The following is a 16,378-nucleotide window of genomic DNA, read 5'->3' as shown; positions in this document are numbered from 1 at the left end:
TTTTTCATCGCATTAGCACCATTTTTACATAATCAATTTATTAATTTTTTTAAATAACATATCGATTTAGAAGCTCAGCTTAGTACAGTAGTTATTTATTGCCCCACTGATTCCAGAACTTCCTCTCCCCCGTTTTCTTCAGTGTATCTATTTGTGTGCCCCACGTGTGCCGCGAGTTCTAGTCTGCGGGGGGAGGGCGGTAGGAAGGACGTGGCTGACACAGGCCATTCGGAAGCCAATTGGCTGTCAGTGGAGGACTGGTCACAGCGTGCACTTTGACCCCTTCGCCCCGGCAAAGTGCAGTTCCGCTGATTGCACAAATCGGAACGTGAAAAGCGTTTTGCGACGTGCCGCACACAATACAATTACACTTTATTTACAATTTCCTTCTCGGATTACTTTCTCTCTGTTTTTTTGTCCGCGTGGCCCGATTTTCCTGCTAGCATTGTCTTGGCCAAGTTAAGCAATTTGCTGGCGGCCTCCTTGGACGAACTAAAATTAAACGGGACACAAATAGATCACATTAGTAGATGTCAACTGTTGGGTGCCTTATAAGCTCGACTTTAATTAATAATGTATTCATTGTTACAGTATGATCGTTAAGCACTTTATTTGTGTCTAATCACTAAAATTTATATATGTTTAGTAATAAAAAAAACATTATTAAACCTATATATGTCAGCATTCATTTAAATGACTGTTTTTCACTTGGTAACGAAACACGCCACCCCTAAGCTCACTTAAGTAAACTTTCAATATAATTCACTGTTTTCCACTTGGTGACAAATTATTTATAAACATATTTTAATCATTCCTTAAACTTAGAAATATTCCAGTTTATTTTCAAAATATTGGAAGATCTTCGAATTTATTGTGGCTTTTAAGCTCCTGAAATTTGGCATAGGAAAGGTACAAAAAATGCGAGCTTTCTGAGCTTGGATTTGCTGGCGAATTCTTATCGGCACTGCCCAGTTGGCTTTACATATGTGGACTGACCGTTTACAGTTGCCAGATAATTTCTCCATATTTCGGTTTCGGTGAGAGGGCGACGATAAGCTAGTCGGCAAATCGTGACAAATGGCAAATAATTTGGCGATGTAAGATCTCTTACCGATCGCCAGGCGTTTGCAGTTGCATTGCCGCCGGAATGCCAATCAGTCGCTCCATAGCCGAGGTTACGCTTGGTTTGCGCCACATTCCCCATTAGTGTAGTGTTTCGTGTATATGTGCTGGAGGCTGTGCCTCCTCCACCGCTCCGCCATGAGCAGCATGTCATGGACCCTGCCACGCCTCTCACAGTCCAGCGCCTCCACCGCCCACGAACTCGTGGGTTCCGTCCGCTTGACCTACGCCTTATGTGCCTTCCTAGCCACTTGCCTACACGCCGCCATGAGGAACATGCTCGGCATGATCATTCTTAAGATGGTCATGCCCCGGCCGGAGGATGCACTGGTCGTTCCAGCGGAGTTGGGACGCCTAACGGAGGACAATGTCACCTCCACGGGGCGATGTGGATCTCCTCGGGTCGTTTTTAACCCACAGTTCCAGGAAACTCAGGCAAGTAGAAATCTCACTGAAAGGGTAAGCCAAAATACACAAAAATAAAAACTATTTAATTTTTTTAGCATTTCTAAGTATTAGTTAAACAAACAGTAAGACACTAATCTGTGAATTTAAGATAAACAATAATGATATATTAATAATAATGAAAGTGAATAATTGCTACGGATATTAGTACATTAGTTAATATATTTAGCTTAAGAAACATAAATTAAACCTTTTTTAGCTATTACAATATGGAGTTGATAATCTGGAGTTTATAATTATTAAACTTAATTTAGTCACTACAAGTTCTGAACCTATTAAATTCCCCCTTTAATATTTCAGTTTAATTTCATTCTTGCAGTCGGGCGACTTACCATGGACTCGAAACCAGGAGTTGACCTTCCCAGGTGTCTACTACTATGGCTACGTGGTTTCCATCTCGCTATCCGGCTACCTGGCAGATCGGTGCAGCAGCAAGCGACTGTTCATCGTGTCCCTGATCTTTGAGGCGGCGGCCTACATCCTTCTGCCAGCGATGGCGCACTTTAGTTTCGAGGCCGGAGTGGTTGATCTGGTCATTTGTGGCTTACTGGCGGTAAGGATTAGCATATTTCAGATACTAATAGATATATATATATATCCTGCTCCTTGACAGGGCTGTGGAAATCCGGCCATGTACAAGCTGTTCGTGACCTGGGCTCATCCCACAGAGAGAACGGCGCTTCTGTCCTTCGCCTACAGCGGCCTTCTGATGGGCTCCATGTTGGTTTACCCGGTGGCCAGTTACCTGAGCAACTTCGGCTGGGAGCTGTCCTTCTATGTAGTCGGTGGAGTTGGCCTCTTATTCGGCATTGCCTGCTGTTTTCTCGTTTACGACACCGTAGAGCAGCATCCAAGGATATCGGATGAGGAGGTGGATTACCTGATGCAGGGCAAGAGTCAATTGGGACTAAAGCAGCAGCCTGTGAGTAGTTATTGGTGCTTTTAACTTTAAAATTATAAATTAAATACCTTCTTTTTAGGTGGTAACCATTCCCTGGAAGAGCCTGCTCGCCGCGCCGCCCGTCTACGCCTTCATCCTGACCCACATGTTCCACACCTACACCTTCCTGGTGATTGTCCAACTGATGCCGCGATTTATGCGCGAGGCCATGGAGTTCGATCTGCGCGAGGTGGGCTTTCTCTCGGCGGCGCCGTATCTGGGTGGGATCTGCTCGAAGGTCATGTGCATCCTGGGTGGCAGCTACGTGGAACGACGCGTGGGTCCTGACCAGAACTGTGTGCGGAGAATGCTGTACGGGATCTGTAAGGCTTACCGATAGTCGGAGTGACACAGACATCTATAAAGAACACCTTCCTTTAGTGGATTCCTATATAGATTTCCGTAGCATCTCCAGAAACATCACCAATCTCTCTTTTATATCCCATTTTATAATACCAGGCAGCATCCTGACCACTTCTTTGATTGGGGTCATCATCCTGGTTGATTGTGATGACAAAATACTAGTACTTGTGATGTTTGCCTTCATGATGGCCACTACGGATATGGGTTTCAGTGGCTACTGGCCCACGCTGCTCTACTTTGCGCCCTCCTTCGCGGGATTGCTTTCGGGATTGGCCAATGGACTGGCCCATCTCTCCGGATTCCTAGCTCCCCATCTTGTCGCCGCTCTGGTGCACACTGTATGTTCAAATACAAGTAGTTTATGATTAAACTGATTTATTTAACTTGCAGGGCAGCAAGGATGAGTGGAATGTGGTGTTGATGACGCTGATTGCCTTTAATACGATGGCCATGTTGGTATTTGCCTTTTGCAGCAGTACGAACCTACAACCTTGGGATCCTCGTAGCAGAAAGGAGAAAACTGGATCACCAAGTGCTCAGGAATCGAATAGTTAGCCCTTATTTGTTTAAATGTTTTAACGTTTTTGTACTTTCGAAGCATTTTATTTGTTTACTAGAAATGTAGAGTTAATTGTGTTAAAATAAAAATAAAGTAGATGTTAATACAATATACTTATCAATTTAATTTTAAATGACAATTAAACTTTCTTCAACCCAATCTTCAAATAAAATATAAAAAAAACCGCGTAAAACACATCGTATCTTTCAATCTTATCGATAGTTTTACCGTTGTATAAAGCAAGCTGACAAATGTTTCAGAACGAACAGTTTTCTACAAATCAAGTAACAAAATTACACAAATATTCAATATTTCAAAAATATGTGTTAAAGCAAACATCTATTGGCAGTCAATGTACTAAATACTCATATTCTTTACACGGCAATCGATAGCTGTTTGATTTGACGCATATATTTGGTTTGAGTCCCGGCTGAATACTGTAAGATGAAGAAACAGCTCATTTATCTACCTTAATGGTGCGAAATCGCATATATCCCAATACTTCAGGGAAAATATTAATATTTCTAGAAAGCGTATGCTATAACTCGTTGTGCTGCACATCTATGTGGGAAAACATCGATAGTCGCAGCGGTGTATCGATGCATCGATAGTGCCATCGATGTTTCTCCACCTTGCTTTATTAATCATTTCAATTTTTTCAATTCGTTTGCTTGACGTTCACTGACGTGATTCCGCACACAGCACATAGTCGAATACGTTTCGCAATAGAAATATCAAAATTCTCCGTGTGGACTCAATCTGGATTGGATGAAACACTAAATTGCCAGTGTATTCCCCTCGATTTTCTAGCGACGCAAAATTCTCAGTGCAACCCAAAAAAAAAAAGCATAGTCTTCAACAACAAAATCAACCAACCGACCATCATCGATAAAAACAACAACAAGTCTCCCGGAGGAAGTGGCTCCAAAATATCCAGTGCAACAGCAGACGAACTTCTCGGCAGGATTGAGAGTGAGTAGTAGATCGAATTAAACAAATTAAATAATCCCAAACATTGTACATATGTACATACATTTATTTGTGCGCGGGGAAAGGCGGAAGTCAGAGAACTTGGCTTCCTGGTTTTTCATTTACCTTTTGGCGCTTCCGCCAAAACACTTAAACGCTCACTTAAAACCGCTTCTGGACAAATCAATAAAGGCCAAGTATCGGATCGGACATTATCTTGGTGTTCCCTATTTACACTTGAAAAAAATTGCGTGCAATATAATAATAAAATAAATCAAGGGTATTTATTGCACATCAAAGTCAGAAGGAAGGCAAGAAAGTTGATAACTTTATCAGTTAATTAATTTCGAAATTTCGAATATTTAAAATTATACCATACAAGTCTACTTGCTACTAGTAGAAATTCGAATTTATAATTGCCAAGCAGTAAAGTGATTTATTGCCTTCAGTGTACTTCAAATTAAAACATTTAATGCTAGAAGACTACTTGGTTTCTTCCTGTGTACGTGTGCGTGGGCCATGCTAGACTCCAAGTACACGAACCCCAAGAATATTAATGTTTAAACTTTAAACACTTGTTACCTTGAATGAAACAGTGCGCTGTATGTATTATCATTGCCGCTGCTGTGTTTGTTGTTGCTCTTTTTTTTGGGTTGAGGGAGGTTCATTCAATCGGGCACACCAACACCACTGCACTTGAGAGCCCATTTGTGTGTGTGTGTTTGTTGTTGCCTCCTTTGTGTTTTCTGCATATTCACTTTACATACTAAATGTATGCACGAATTTCGTCAAGTCTGCCGTGCAAATACATTTTAATTTTCGCAATTTCATTTAAAATATGGACGTTTAACTTAACTTCTACTTGCGATTCGATGTGCTTCACTCGTGTCCGTGTGTGTGTGGCGGCACGTACACCAGTAAAGGGACAGAGTTGCCATCCTACTTATGTTTTTCCAAGCGCCTTGTTTTGCTGATAAAAGCAGCTGATTTCTATAAATAATTAGGTAAACAAGTTGGAAGACGCAGAAAAAATTCCATTTATTGATAGTGTGATTAGAGCTGCCAATGGCAATAAAAAGCTAGAATGGAGGGCAATCAAATCTTGTGTGAAATAAACATTCACGCCAAACTTACATATGTATGGAGAACTGTAAACAAATGTTCGCACAGTTGCGGGTAACCAACTAGTGCCTCAATAATAATAAATAACTAAAAATATTCATTTTCCATACAAATAATTCATAATAATTCAATTATTAGAGCGCAAATATGGTAAGTAGAATAAACAAAAAGGAAATTACGTGATTAAAATAACATTATCCTAAAACTGTATTATGAAAATATGTACACAATGTAACGATACAGGCACGTTCAACATGATAGCTACGCCCACAAACTCCTCGTTTTCACCGATGACAATCATCGCCTTTGGCTTATTGCGTTTTGCATAAATCCCGCTCTTGACTTTCGTGTTATTTCACACGTTTGCTTGTTTGTTTTTAGCTGATAGTGGCATTTTTATACGCCATAAAATGTTTAACGGGACTAAAAGTGATACGAGTAGTAAACCTATACACTTCTAATCGGATGTAGTACTAAATTATAGACTATATTATATGTACATATATAGCATACAAGTACGTCCACTTATTTGGGGCTCTTTTCGCTCTTGCACCAAAAGCTGAGTCACTTTGTTTTCAAATTTTTGTATGCCGCGGCCACAACGCAAAAAATAGACACCACTAAACAAAAAAACGTTGCGCAAAAAGAAAAGAGAAAATGTTCGCTTATTTATATAAACAAATAGGTATTAGTGTTAGCCACTACACCTGTATAGGTGCGATTTTGGTTTTGTTTATCTCGTGGTAATGACGGAAAACCGGTTTCGTAGAACGAAAACACAACTGCTCCGGCTTCTTGCCGGTTAAATACGATTTGTTTAAATACAGATGAGCCTGCCTAAGTCAAACAAAGCTAGAAAATTCATTTGAACTTATTAGCACAGAAAAAGAAATTGTATTCTTGTTATTCAGTTGAGTAGTCTACGAGAAATATGTTTGTTTGAGAACCTCAGAAGTCGGAAACTCCTGAGATAAAGTTGTAATTAAGCAATTAAAAATATTTATAAATCAATCGAATCCCTTATATGTAAACATATTTCCGTGGCACCTCAGATTCATATATATATTTCTTATATTTCTTATATTTCTTATAATTCGAGTTTATTCGTTTAAGTATTATTGAGAAATATAAGACCAACTGTTGATAAGTTCGCTTTTAGTAATCTGAATCCTATCCCCTTGCAGCCAATATGTTGTTAAAAGTGCCATCTGTGGACTGGACGGATCAAATAATTTACGTAGTGGACGACGACGAGTCGCTGTCAGACATCGACGATGAGCCAGATTTTTCCGAATACATGTGGATGGAGAACGAGGAGGAGTTCGACAAGAACGTAAGATTAAATTCACTATATATGATAAACTTATAAACTAAAACATTTGCTATCGGATGATAGGAACTGCAACGGCTGGAGGAGGAAGAGATTATGCAGGAGTGTTTTGAAGCCATGATAGAAGACGAGCTGGAGGAGCAGATCAACGAATGGGAGAAGGCCAAGTGAGTAGTGGCTGTCTGGTTACCATTGCTGAACCGAAGCTAATTTGCAATCGCTTATTTCAGGACGGACGAGCAGAACACGGCACTTTCCGCACTTCCTAAGAGCCAGTGTGATGTTGAAAAGTCTGTTCTAAATCCAATGGCTGATGAGTTTGTTCCGCGTTGTCATGTTATAGATTTCCCAGCCTCATAAAGCCAGCCCATATCTCCTGCCCGCCACAAAATCACAAACCACCCCGAACCCGTACCACGTGGACCTCATACGCGAAAAACCTTAGATAAACTGAAGATCCTTTGCTAAGACTCGACTAACAGATTCCGCTAATGAGATTGAGATTGATATTCTGACCAAGTTGAGCCTGATGGAGCATTCGGAGCAGTGGCTCAGGAATATCTTATTTCAAGATACCAAAATGCTGGAAAAAAATCTGAAGATACCAACAAACTCCAATTGCAGGCGAACGAAATGCAAACGAATCATATTTAAAAAAAAAAAAACGTTATAAAAAAACAAATGAACCACTGCAAAAATACAAAAAATATGTTTAAAAGAAAAACCAACAAAGAAACAAAAACACAACTAATACTAAGAACAGACAAATAACAAATTAACAACTATGCCACGTACATTAGAGTACATTGAAATTAGAGTTAAAACCGAATTGTTTGCCGTCAAATTCGGAGCCCCAGAAATTCCGAACCCAAAATGTTATCGAGAAACGCAGACGCAGGCGCTTGCTGAAGCTAGTGAAAACTTTGGTATTAACGTACAAAACGAAAACAAATGACTTTTTACAAGCAACTAAATCTAAACTACAACTAAACTATGCCAATTTCCAGCTAAAGCAACTGTAAGCAACAAACAAGACTCGATTGTGTTAGAAACAAACAAAGAAACGAACAGAATTTGTAGCCGTCATGTCGTTAAATTGAAATTCTATTCAAAGACTTTAATCGTAGTTTAAATTGTAATTAATTTAACGTCCCGCCCACTGTCTACACTCGTTTTAAGTTGATCATCTTGTGAAATATACGTGTTTACTATTTTTTTTTAAATAATCTTTCACCATTGTTAACTCGTTGTACGTTCTTACGCCCAAGTAACAAGAAGCGCTTGTTAACCTTCCCTTCTGACTCTCGCAATATTTGTAATTTACCTACCAATGTAATCTAGTGAACTAAACGAATTGAGATACTAATGTTTAACGCCTCTTTATACAAACATCATGCATAAATATGTATATCTAGTGTTAATGGAGGAGACTACAGACAACAACAACTCTGCAATAACAAGTAGTTTTGTAATCTTAAGTATAAAATTTGTTTGATGCAAATGCACAAAGCCCTCATCGATTTGTTAATATCGTTAAAATTCGTTTCGGCATGTAGACAAAGATGAATTTCTATTTTTTCAATCAGCTTAGATTTAGTGACTTAAGACAGCATTAAAAGATCTACTACATTACTTACGTTACGTGTGATATAAAGATACAAAAAACCAAGCAAAAAAATATCAAAAATGATTTTAAAAATCTCAATAAAAAGAAGTATTATTATGGCATAAAAACTTGCGAGTTTTCTTTTTTTAATATTTTCTTTTTTCCATAGGTACTATGGAAAGTGAATCCATCTAAGTGATCTTAATTTCAGCCTTTTATTTATGAGTAGTATTTATTAGCATTTTAATTATTATATGAGAGGTAAGAGAGTTTCTCGACCATCAGATACCTGTTACTCAGACAAAATTTCATTGCACGCCTTATCTTAACTTTTTACATACTTTTCATCCGAATCTATTGCATTTATATAAGGTGTTGCGGAATGGTTATTGTAATTAAGCAGTATAAAAGAAAAACATCCTAAAAGCGGATAAATAATTAACATTGATTTGTAGTAATTGAAATTTTATAAAGTTTTTATTGCTAATAAAATGTTTTAAATTGCATGAATACCGCTAATGCAGTGCACTTTCGATAAGTTTTTTGTGGAACAATACCGATACCCATATCCAAATACCGATACCAAAAATGGCGTCGTGATTTCCCAGTTGATTTTCCCAGAAAATGCAGCATATTTCGTGGCCCAATAACGCAGCGAGTGAAATGTGGGCTTAATTAGCGGAGAGCAACGAGCCCAAGGCATGCAAAAGAAGCCCATCCCAGGCAGGAATCCACACCGTAGTTTTGGGAAGCGGCCATGGCAGCGGCGGCGACGGCAGCACCTGCGACATCCAGCGGGAATGCCAGTGCACCTGCTCCACTGCCCGCGACTGCCCCGGGCGGAGGAGGAGGAGTACCAGGTGCTGGTGGGGCTGGAGCAGGTGCCCAATTCCGGGAAATTCACAAGAACACATGGCTCAAACGGCTGACAGCGGATGGGAAACGACTGACCGTCGGGCCCAAGGTGGGTGGCACCAAAAGACTCCGCCTAGTGTCTGGTTACTACATCACATGTCTTTCAGAAATCCGAGTGCTCCTGGGTGGTGTTTTGCGTTCACGATGATACGGAAGCTCTGCTGGAGGGATATGCGGAACCTCGTCAGGCAGCTGGTCATCTGCCGGAGTGGGCCGTTTCCTTGCGGGAAACCTTGCACATATCCCATGCCCTCATACCCAATTCGCATGAGTTCGAGTTTGTGGTCACGCTGAGCCACGAGGTGTTGCGCTTTCACGCCGTCTCTTGGTAAAACTAAAAGCTCCCCGCACGCAACTCCAATTAAGATTGCACCACTTACAGCGCACTTTCGCTTTTTTATTCGCAGGGAGATTATGCAAGAGTGGGTGGAAACGTTGCGCTCCAAGCTGCGCGAAATGAAGATTCTGTCGCCGCGCGAAAACCTCTACACGAAGCTACCTGAAGTGCGCGCACCGTTGCTGCCCACGCGGGATCCCACATCGCCACTGCCACCACCTCCTCCAGTTCCGGCGGCTCTGGTACCGGGCGTCGAGCGTGTGGTGGCACCCAGCCATCAGGCTCCGCCAGCGCCACCTCCTGAGCAACCATCAAGTCCAGTGCCCACCACACCTGCACCACCAGCCCCTGCTCCCGCTGCCATGTCGAACACATTGACGCAGCACCTCCTCAACATGCTCTCCGATCCCATAAGCACCTACAGCGAGCAGATTAGTGAGTCGGTAGAGTCAGCCTCTGGTCAGGAAGATGTCGCTGTAGCTGAAGGAGCCCCAGCGGAGCAACCGTCCACTAGTGATGCCGACTTGAATCTCTCGGATGACGAATACCTGTCGCCCCTGCTGCGCAAGGCATGTGTGCTTGCCGAGAATGGAGCTCGCGTTGACGTCGTGGTGGTCACTGGACAGCGCGCTTCTGCCGGTATGAATATTCTTTATTTAACTAAAATATATTTAATTTGTACAAAATATAACTTTAAAATTGTAGATCAAGTCCTGAATTTGGAGCACATTCTGCAATGCGAACGGCTGATTCCCAGGTGAGTGAATCCATCCTACAACATCTCGCTCATAAGCTCGTAGTTGTGCTGCAGGAACTTGAGTGCAGCCTTCTTGGTGCTAGCTTTGCCCTCAAAGGTGGCATAGAACAGTTTCCGCAGGACGGTCAGGTATCTCATGGCACTGAGGGTGAGCTCGTGGCTTTCGGCATCCAATTTCATGCCCAACACATTTTTGTATCTCTTGCTCACCTTGGCCTTCAGATTGTCGAAACTTTGGCTTGCCTCCTCCATCAGAGGAGCACGCTGCTGCCGCCGGTAGTGATCCATGTGGGCATGCAGCAAAATTTTGAAGAGTTCGTTAAAGTGCTGAACCTGCTGATGGTCGGATACGTCTTCGCAGAGAACCCTGAACATGGTGTCGAAAAACATCCCCGGATCCTGTCCATTGCATAGCTTTTTTAGGGCTGTGATTGAGGAGCAGGCGAAAATTCGCTTCATATATCGGTTCTCCTTGTCCAGCATGTAAATCTCATCATTTATCCTTTTAATGGCATGTTTGTCCGCCGCTTGTTTCACCTGCAACTTATCGATCAGACATTGAAGCTCCTTCGACTCCTTGGACAGTGCAGTGTTTTCTTTGACCAACCTACGATTGGCCTCCACTATATTCTCGCATGAACTAAAAGAAGACAGTTCCTCCTCATTCAAACTTTCATCACATTTGCAGTCTACAACATCTTTTCCGTTTGCGGGATTCGGTTTTAGGCTCATTTGGTGAAGAGTGCGCAAATCCATCTGGAAACTGCCCGGCCACGTAAATGGATAGCCCAAAGATTTGTGATCATTGAGTTGTTTATGAAGGAGCAGTAGCATATAGTTTCTGGAAAAGCGTTCCTTCGGCGTCGACTGCTGGAAGATGTTGAGCCATCGGGTGCATGTGGGCACAATGTTATCTTTATCGGGCAACATGTCCACCAGTTTAACCACACTGACAACCTCCTGCACAAATAGGTCATCTAGCTTCTCCTCGGTCAAAGAAAACGGTTTGGCCATGTCTCCAAGATTTGTTTATATCAAACTGGCTTGTGATTTAGAAATCAGCCTACTAAGACGTCAGCATTATTTATTAAATATCTAAATGTATTCCTGTTTTCTTTTAGACCGCAAACATCACGATCCATGTCAGCTGGAGCGGCAGACAAATCAAAGCGACCGCAACGCAAGCCCCTCCAATCTCAATCTTCGAGCGTCGCTCCTACGAACAGTGCGGACTCTCAGGACAACATCACAATTATCCAAGTGTCGAATACCGCCAACAGTGGCCAGGAACAGCCACCCGAACTGCCGCCCAAGAACACCACCACCGCTGAGGTGTTTCGATTCCCTGAGGTTAAGAGCAAGCCCCAGACTAATGCCAAGCAGCAGCCAACCCAGACCCATCACGAGTATAAAAGCAACGTACAAATCATTCCGTCCAACGCCAGTAGCAGTACCAGTACCATTCAAGTCCTGGGCAAACAGTCCAGTAGCAGTAATCCCTATACAACGCCCGTCAAGCAAAATTCGTCCAATGGCTCCAGTTCACAGGTGTCGGGCACCACGAAAGTAAAGGTGCTGGGTGATGGAGAGGCCACCACTACGGTGGCTGTCTACGGCACCTGCTATCCAGCGGCCGGAGGGTGTGCACCCAGTTCTTCCGCAGCCTCTTCTTCTGTTAATCCTGCCAAGCCGCAGACGCCCAGATTAAGTAAAAAGATAATACTCAGTGCCAACACCTCGGGCATCACGAATATAAGCGTAAATACAGAACAGGGCAGTGACTCCATAATCAGTGGAAATGTCCACTACGAGAAGGTCTTCCTTTCCTCCAGCATTCCCATCACCAGCAGAAGCAGTCCCACTAGAGTGGCAAGCACGAATACCACACAGCCAGTGACTAATGGCAGTCCAGCTTTGCCACGTCGACGTTTGGCTTCGCCGGCAACAGCGCAACCAGTGACCCCCAGTGCAGCCGGCAGGGCGATGCCGCAGTTGACCCGAGGACTAACCGAACTGGTGATTAGTTCGCGGCCAAGTAGAAGGGATTTCCACTACCTAAAGCTGTTGAACACGCCACTGAAAACGAAGGCATCGCAAAAGTCAACCAGCGCCGCGAATAACAACATCGAACAATCCACGCCTTCCAGCTCCAATAGTACCCAAGTTACGCCAGCGCAAAGGAGTAACACCTCGATTGTAACCGGTGACAGCCAGGAGCAGCGGCGACGCAGTTCGTCCACATCCGATGCCCAGGCGCCTCTTCAGCGGGTTCCTCAGCCTGCAACGCAGCGTAACGCTAACAATAACGAGTTTACGCCACCCCGAAACGGAGCCTTTCGGATGCAGCCACCGCCACAAGGAACACCTCCGTCTAGCACCAATCCCACGCAGCAGTCGCCCAACAAGCGATTGACGCTGCGGGAGCAGCAAGTGATGCAGCTTCGTCGCGAGATTATGCATCCTGGTGGAGTGCGACTGAATCTTAGGCGCAAGGATTGTGTAGGTTCTATCGCTTGGGTAGAAGCCTTCGGTGGCGTTTGGTAAGTTAGGGAGAACTTCGTATCATCTCCACGGTGATTGTATGTAGCCGAATTATATTTGGAAATTGTATACACAATTGGTATGATTTACTAACTCGTTGGGTTTACAGGATTGCCGGCTGGAAGCAAAAGGAACACCCCGTGCTTTACAATGCCCTACACATCGGTGATCAGCTATTGTCCATAGCAGGCGTGAGCATCAGCAGTGCAGCGGAGGCCAACAAGATAATAAGGAACACCAATACGTTGTTCGTAAGTTGATTAAGATCCATAGTTGTCCAATTTTATACTATCCCTGGTTCTCTTTTCACACAGGTGGAGGTCTTGCTGCGACGAATCCCATTCGGCCGCGCCTATGCCATCCGACGTGACCGCGAGGGTCAGTGCCTGGGTCTGATTCGGGATGGAAACACTTCGACAATCGTGGATGTTGTGCCAAACAGTTTGGCCGCACGTCACGGTCTTCCGCCCAAGGTACGTGACCTGGTGACCTTATAAATAAACCCTAACAAATGAATTCATTCCAGACGCAATCGTGCGACGGCAATTCACTTACCTTTTGGATGCTCACCGAGATCAATGGTCGTTCGCTGAATTTGTTCTTCAAGGATTTCGAGATACGCGACCGCCTGAACTCCGTGGGACGCGATATATCCATTTTGGTGCAACCGTCGGATTTGATAACCAAGCTGAAAAAGCAGCTAAAGTCGCTGCGCGGCTACAAGGATTACTTAGTGCAGTAGTCACTAGCTATAACGAACGATTCCATATAACCACAAATAACTCTCAACTGTAATAAGCTGCTATACGCGAATCAATTTCGAATAGCGCCGGGCCCGGGCCAGTAATCATTCCATTTTCGCGAAAAGGTCAATGAACGCAGCCACTATATAGTCAACTAGAACTGGTAGAATCATTTCGCTATATAACGTACTACACACTACATATATTAACTATGATCGAAACTACTTAAAGGACTTAGGTGTAGCGTTGAGGAACATATACAAAAGCAACCTATATATTTTTTGCAAAACTTTATATAAACTCGTACATATATATACAAATTGAATAGATATATATATATATAGATCTATATACACCATATGTATAGCTGACACTTTGAAGGGCTACCAAATTTACACCTCGAATTTGTTTAGATGCGGAAAAGTTATGAGAAATTTACAACGTGAAATTCAAGTATTTTAGGTTATAACATATACACGCGTATCACACACACACACACACACAACTGTGCAACTTAGTATCCTTATGCAATATTGGAGTGCCTCTGATTTTGTTCATTGATGTTGTTTTCTTTCATGTTTTCATTTGTTTCGTGCGAAAAGACATACGCATCTGTCGTAACATATAAGATGTGATAAAAATGAGTACTCAAATTTAGGCAATTTTAAACGGTACATATGTATATGCTTTTTGATTTATTTTATTAATAAGTTTCCGTGTGTTATTTCGATAAACATATTACTTATGCGAAACATTCATTAAAGCAATTCCACGCAAATCACTCACAAACTGTTCCCCTCTTGGCCAGCAATGTCGACTGCCTCCAGATTCGGAAATTGTACTTCTCCACATCCAGTTGGGAGTACACAAAGATGGGCATGGAGTTGGACATCACCCAAATGTATCCCTCCTCGTCGATCTAAATTAAAAACGAAGCTAATCTTCCTTTCCAGGTTACAAATAGAAATGGATGAGCTTACTGTCAAGTCGCTGGGATAAATCATCTCCGATGAATTGGAATAAACGGAGCCATGGTTTTCGGTTGAGAACGGCTTGCTGGTTTTCCAGCAGCCCACTCCACTTTTCTGGACCTCGGCAAAGAAAATCACACCGGTCCGCGGATCGTATTTGTGCATCGTGGACTGGGTGGACGGACCACGAGTTCCCAGTCGCCGGAAGTCATCTCCATGATCAGAGCGTGCTGCATTAAACTCCTGCTGCAAGACGGTATTGGACACCACAAACTCATTCGTGCTGGCCATGGGATGGAAGTAGACATCCCTGCTACCATCTGGGTTGTATGCTCCCAAGGTGGCCGAGAAAATTCCGTCGTCCCAGCGGAAGGTCTGCCCACCAATGTTTAGATCATCAGAAAGGGGATCGAAGTTAAAGAAGCTGTGCTCAAAGGACCAAATTCGATCGCTTCGCAGGTGATAGACGTGCAGTCTGCGATTGACCAAATCCGGAATGTAGGCATAGGCATCGTCGCACCTCCGAGTGGTCACATCGACTGTGATGCTGGCTAGTCCACGTCCGATCTCCACTATTCTCAGCGGAATCTCAAATCGTTTCAGCAAGCGATCGTTTGCCAAATCGATCACCCAAATGCTTGGTCGTCGAATCTGCTGGCGATTATCTGATATATATGGTATAATTTTGACCTGGATCACCTTACATATAAAGTAAATACTCACTGGGAAACTCCAGCATTCCGGTGTCGACGAACCAGAGACGCCCACAGACATCCACGGAGGTTCTATAGACGGAAACTAGGTTCTGCTCACTCGCATTATACTGATTCACCGCCAAGTTGGGATAGGCCCGTAGGTGGGGACTCTGACTCCACCCATCCTTGGCCAGATCGATGTAGTTCAGGGTGGACGGAATGCCCGGCTGCCGCCGTGGCACGGTGACAAAGAGGCGTCCTCGGAAGTGGGTCACTCCCTGGGGCACGTTGTTGTATCGGATGAAGGAGCTCGCTCCGGAATTGGAGGAGACCAAGCACTTGCGGTAGTTGTAGACATCTTGGTAAATAGGACAAACAATTGTGATATATTTCATACATTGTTTTTATTCATACAAATTATGATAAAATGGTGATTAAAAATATATATTCATATTAGAACCATTTTTTAATGTTATGTGAAAAAACCCTAGTGATTCACCGACATTTGCTGATTTTCGAAAATGAAAGTATTTCAATTGGTTCTTTTTGGAGTTACCTGGAATGCAGATCCTGCTCCACAAATCCTTATAGCCATCGCCGCGATTGTAAAAGTCCAGTTGCTTCCACTTGAAGACCTCAATCATGGGATCTCCATCTGCGGAGATTAGCAGTTGGAAACCTGCGATTGCGCAGAGGAGCAGAACCTCCAGCGATAACATTTATATGGCTTCGTTGATTCCGGTCGTTCGCCTTTCCTGGCTGAAAACCCACTTGTGACTGACTCCTCAGCTTGGGTTCAACTGAGTTAAACGTGCTCTGCGGCTCAAAAATTTAACTCAGAATGTTAAGTGATAAGAGCATCAGTGACTGGATTCACGAGCTCTTATTTTGCTTCTATATCTCTTTATTAAACTTTTAAGATTTTTTGATAATCTAAAGAGTA

At 43.0% G+C, this 16,378-nt stretch overlaps 5 protein-coding genes and 1 long non-coding RNA gene across 10 annotated transcripts; 3 read left to right on the top strand and 3 right to left on the bottom strand.

Moving 5' to 3' along the window:
• Positions 1-1,034: 1,034 nt before the first annotated feature.
• Positions 1,035-3,558, top strand: LOC6728289 (sialin). 2 transcript variants are annotated; one of them, XM_002103602.4, is made up of 6 exons: positions 1,035-1,557; positions 1,907-2,140; positions 2,201-2,509; positions 2,568-2,850; positions 2,987-3,228; positions 3,281-3,558. In XM_002103602.4, exons 1-6 carry the CDS (start codon positions 1,225-1,227, stop codon positions 3,443-3,445), a joined length of 1,566 nt encoding a protein of 521 aa, XP_002103638.1. In that variant the 5' UTR covers positions 1,035-1,224; the 3' UTR covers positions 3,446-3,558. The 2 variants fall into 2 exon arrangements, with proteins under 2 accessions (XP_002103638.1, XP_016034924.1); XM_016175207.3 differs by having other exon boundaries at positions 1,474-1,557; positions 1,888-2,140.
• LOC120285078 lies at positions 1,434-5,638 on the bottom strand. Of its 3 annotated transcripts, none has more exons than XR_005544348.2 (3): positions 5,001-5,601; positions 1,920-3,226; positions 1,434-1,573 (listed from the first exon to the last, which is right to left on the bottom strand). It is a non-coding gene; the product is annotated as an uncharacterized LOC120285078 (long non-coding RNA). The 3 variants fall into 3 exon arrangements; XR_005544349.2 differs by lacking the exon at positions 1,434-1,573 and having other exon boundaries at positions 2,572-3,226; positions 5,001-5,408; positions 5,553-5,638; XR_005544347.2 differs by lacking the exon at positions 1,434-1,573 and having other exon boundaries at positions 2,572-2,885; positions 2,952-3,226; positions 5,001-5,602.
• On the top strand, positions 3,717-8,502 carry LOC6728288 (polyadenylate-binding protein-interacting protein 2). 2 transcript variants are annotated; one of them, XM_016175209.3, is made up of 5 exons: positions 3,717-3,888; positions 4,152-4,421; positions 6,725-6,873; positions 6,937-7,037; positions 7,101-8,502. In XM_016175209.3, exons 3-5 carry the CDS (start codon positions 6,730-6,732, stop codon positions 7,228-7,230), a joined length of 375 nt encoding a protein of 124 aa, XP_016034923.1. In that variant the 5' UTR covers positions 3,717-3,888; positions 4,152-4,421; positions 6,725-6,729; the 3' UTR covers positions 7,231-8,502. The 2 variants fall into 2 exon arrangements, with proteins under 2 accessions (XP_016034923.1, XP_044779137.1); XM_044923202.1 differs by lacking the exon at positions 3,717-3,888 and having other exon boundaries at positions 4,081-4,421.
• Positions 8,503-9,021: 519 nt separating this feature from the next.
• LOC6728286 (uncharacterized protein PB18E9.04c) lies at positions 9,022-14,550 on the top strand. Its single transcript, XM_016175210.3, has 8 exons — positions 9,022-9,440; positions 9,499-9,719; positions 9,799-10,367; positions 10,434-10,485; positions 11,607-13,025; positions 13,136-13,277; positions 13,341-13,499; positions 13,553-14,550. Exons 1-8 carry the CDS (start codon positions 9,234-9,236, stop codon positions 13,766-13,768), a joined length of 2,985 nt encoding a protein of 994 aa, XP_016034921.1. The 5' UTR covers positions 9,022-9,233; the 3' UTR covers positions 13,769-14,550.
• LOC6728287 lies at positions 10,420-11,554 on the bottom strand. Its single transcript, XM_002103600.4, has one exon. It carries the CDS (start codon positions 11,497-11,499, stop codon positions 10,501-10,503), a length of 999 nt encoding a protein of 332 aa, XP_002103636.1. The 5' UTR covers positions 11,500-11,554; the 3' UTR covers positions 10,420-10,500.
• LOC6728285 (L-dopachrome tautomerase yellow-f) lies at positions 14,454-16,235 on the bottom strand. The gene is made up of 4 exons (XM_002103598.4): positions 15,992-16,235; positions 15,464-15,793; positions 14,750-15,405; positions 14,454-14,688 (listed from the first exon to the last, which is right to left on the bottom strand). Exons 1-4 carry the CDS (start codon positions 16,152-16,154, stop codon positions 14,548-14,550), a joined length of 1,290 nt encoding a protein of 429 aa, XP_002103634.1. The 5' UTR covers positions 16,155-16,235; the 3' UTR covers positions 14,454-14,547.
• Between the last annotated feature and the right edge of the window lie 143 nt (positions 16,236-16,378).

The sequence above is a fragment of the Drosophila simulans genome, chromosome 3R (assembly GCF_016746395.2).
Source record: "Drosophila simulans strain w501 chromosome 3R, Prin_Dsim_3.1, whole genome shotgun sequence".
NCBI lineage: Eukaryota > Metazoa > Arthropoda > Insecta > Diptera > Drosophilidae > Drosophila > Drosophila simulans.
The sequence above is the reverse complement of the archived record's forward strand: the minus strand, read 5'-3'. Positions and strand labels throughout refer to the sequence as shown.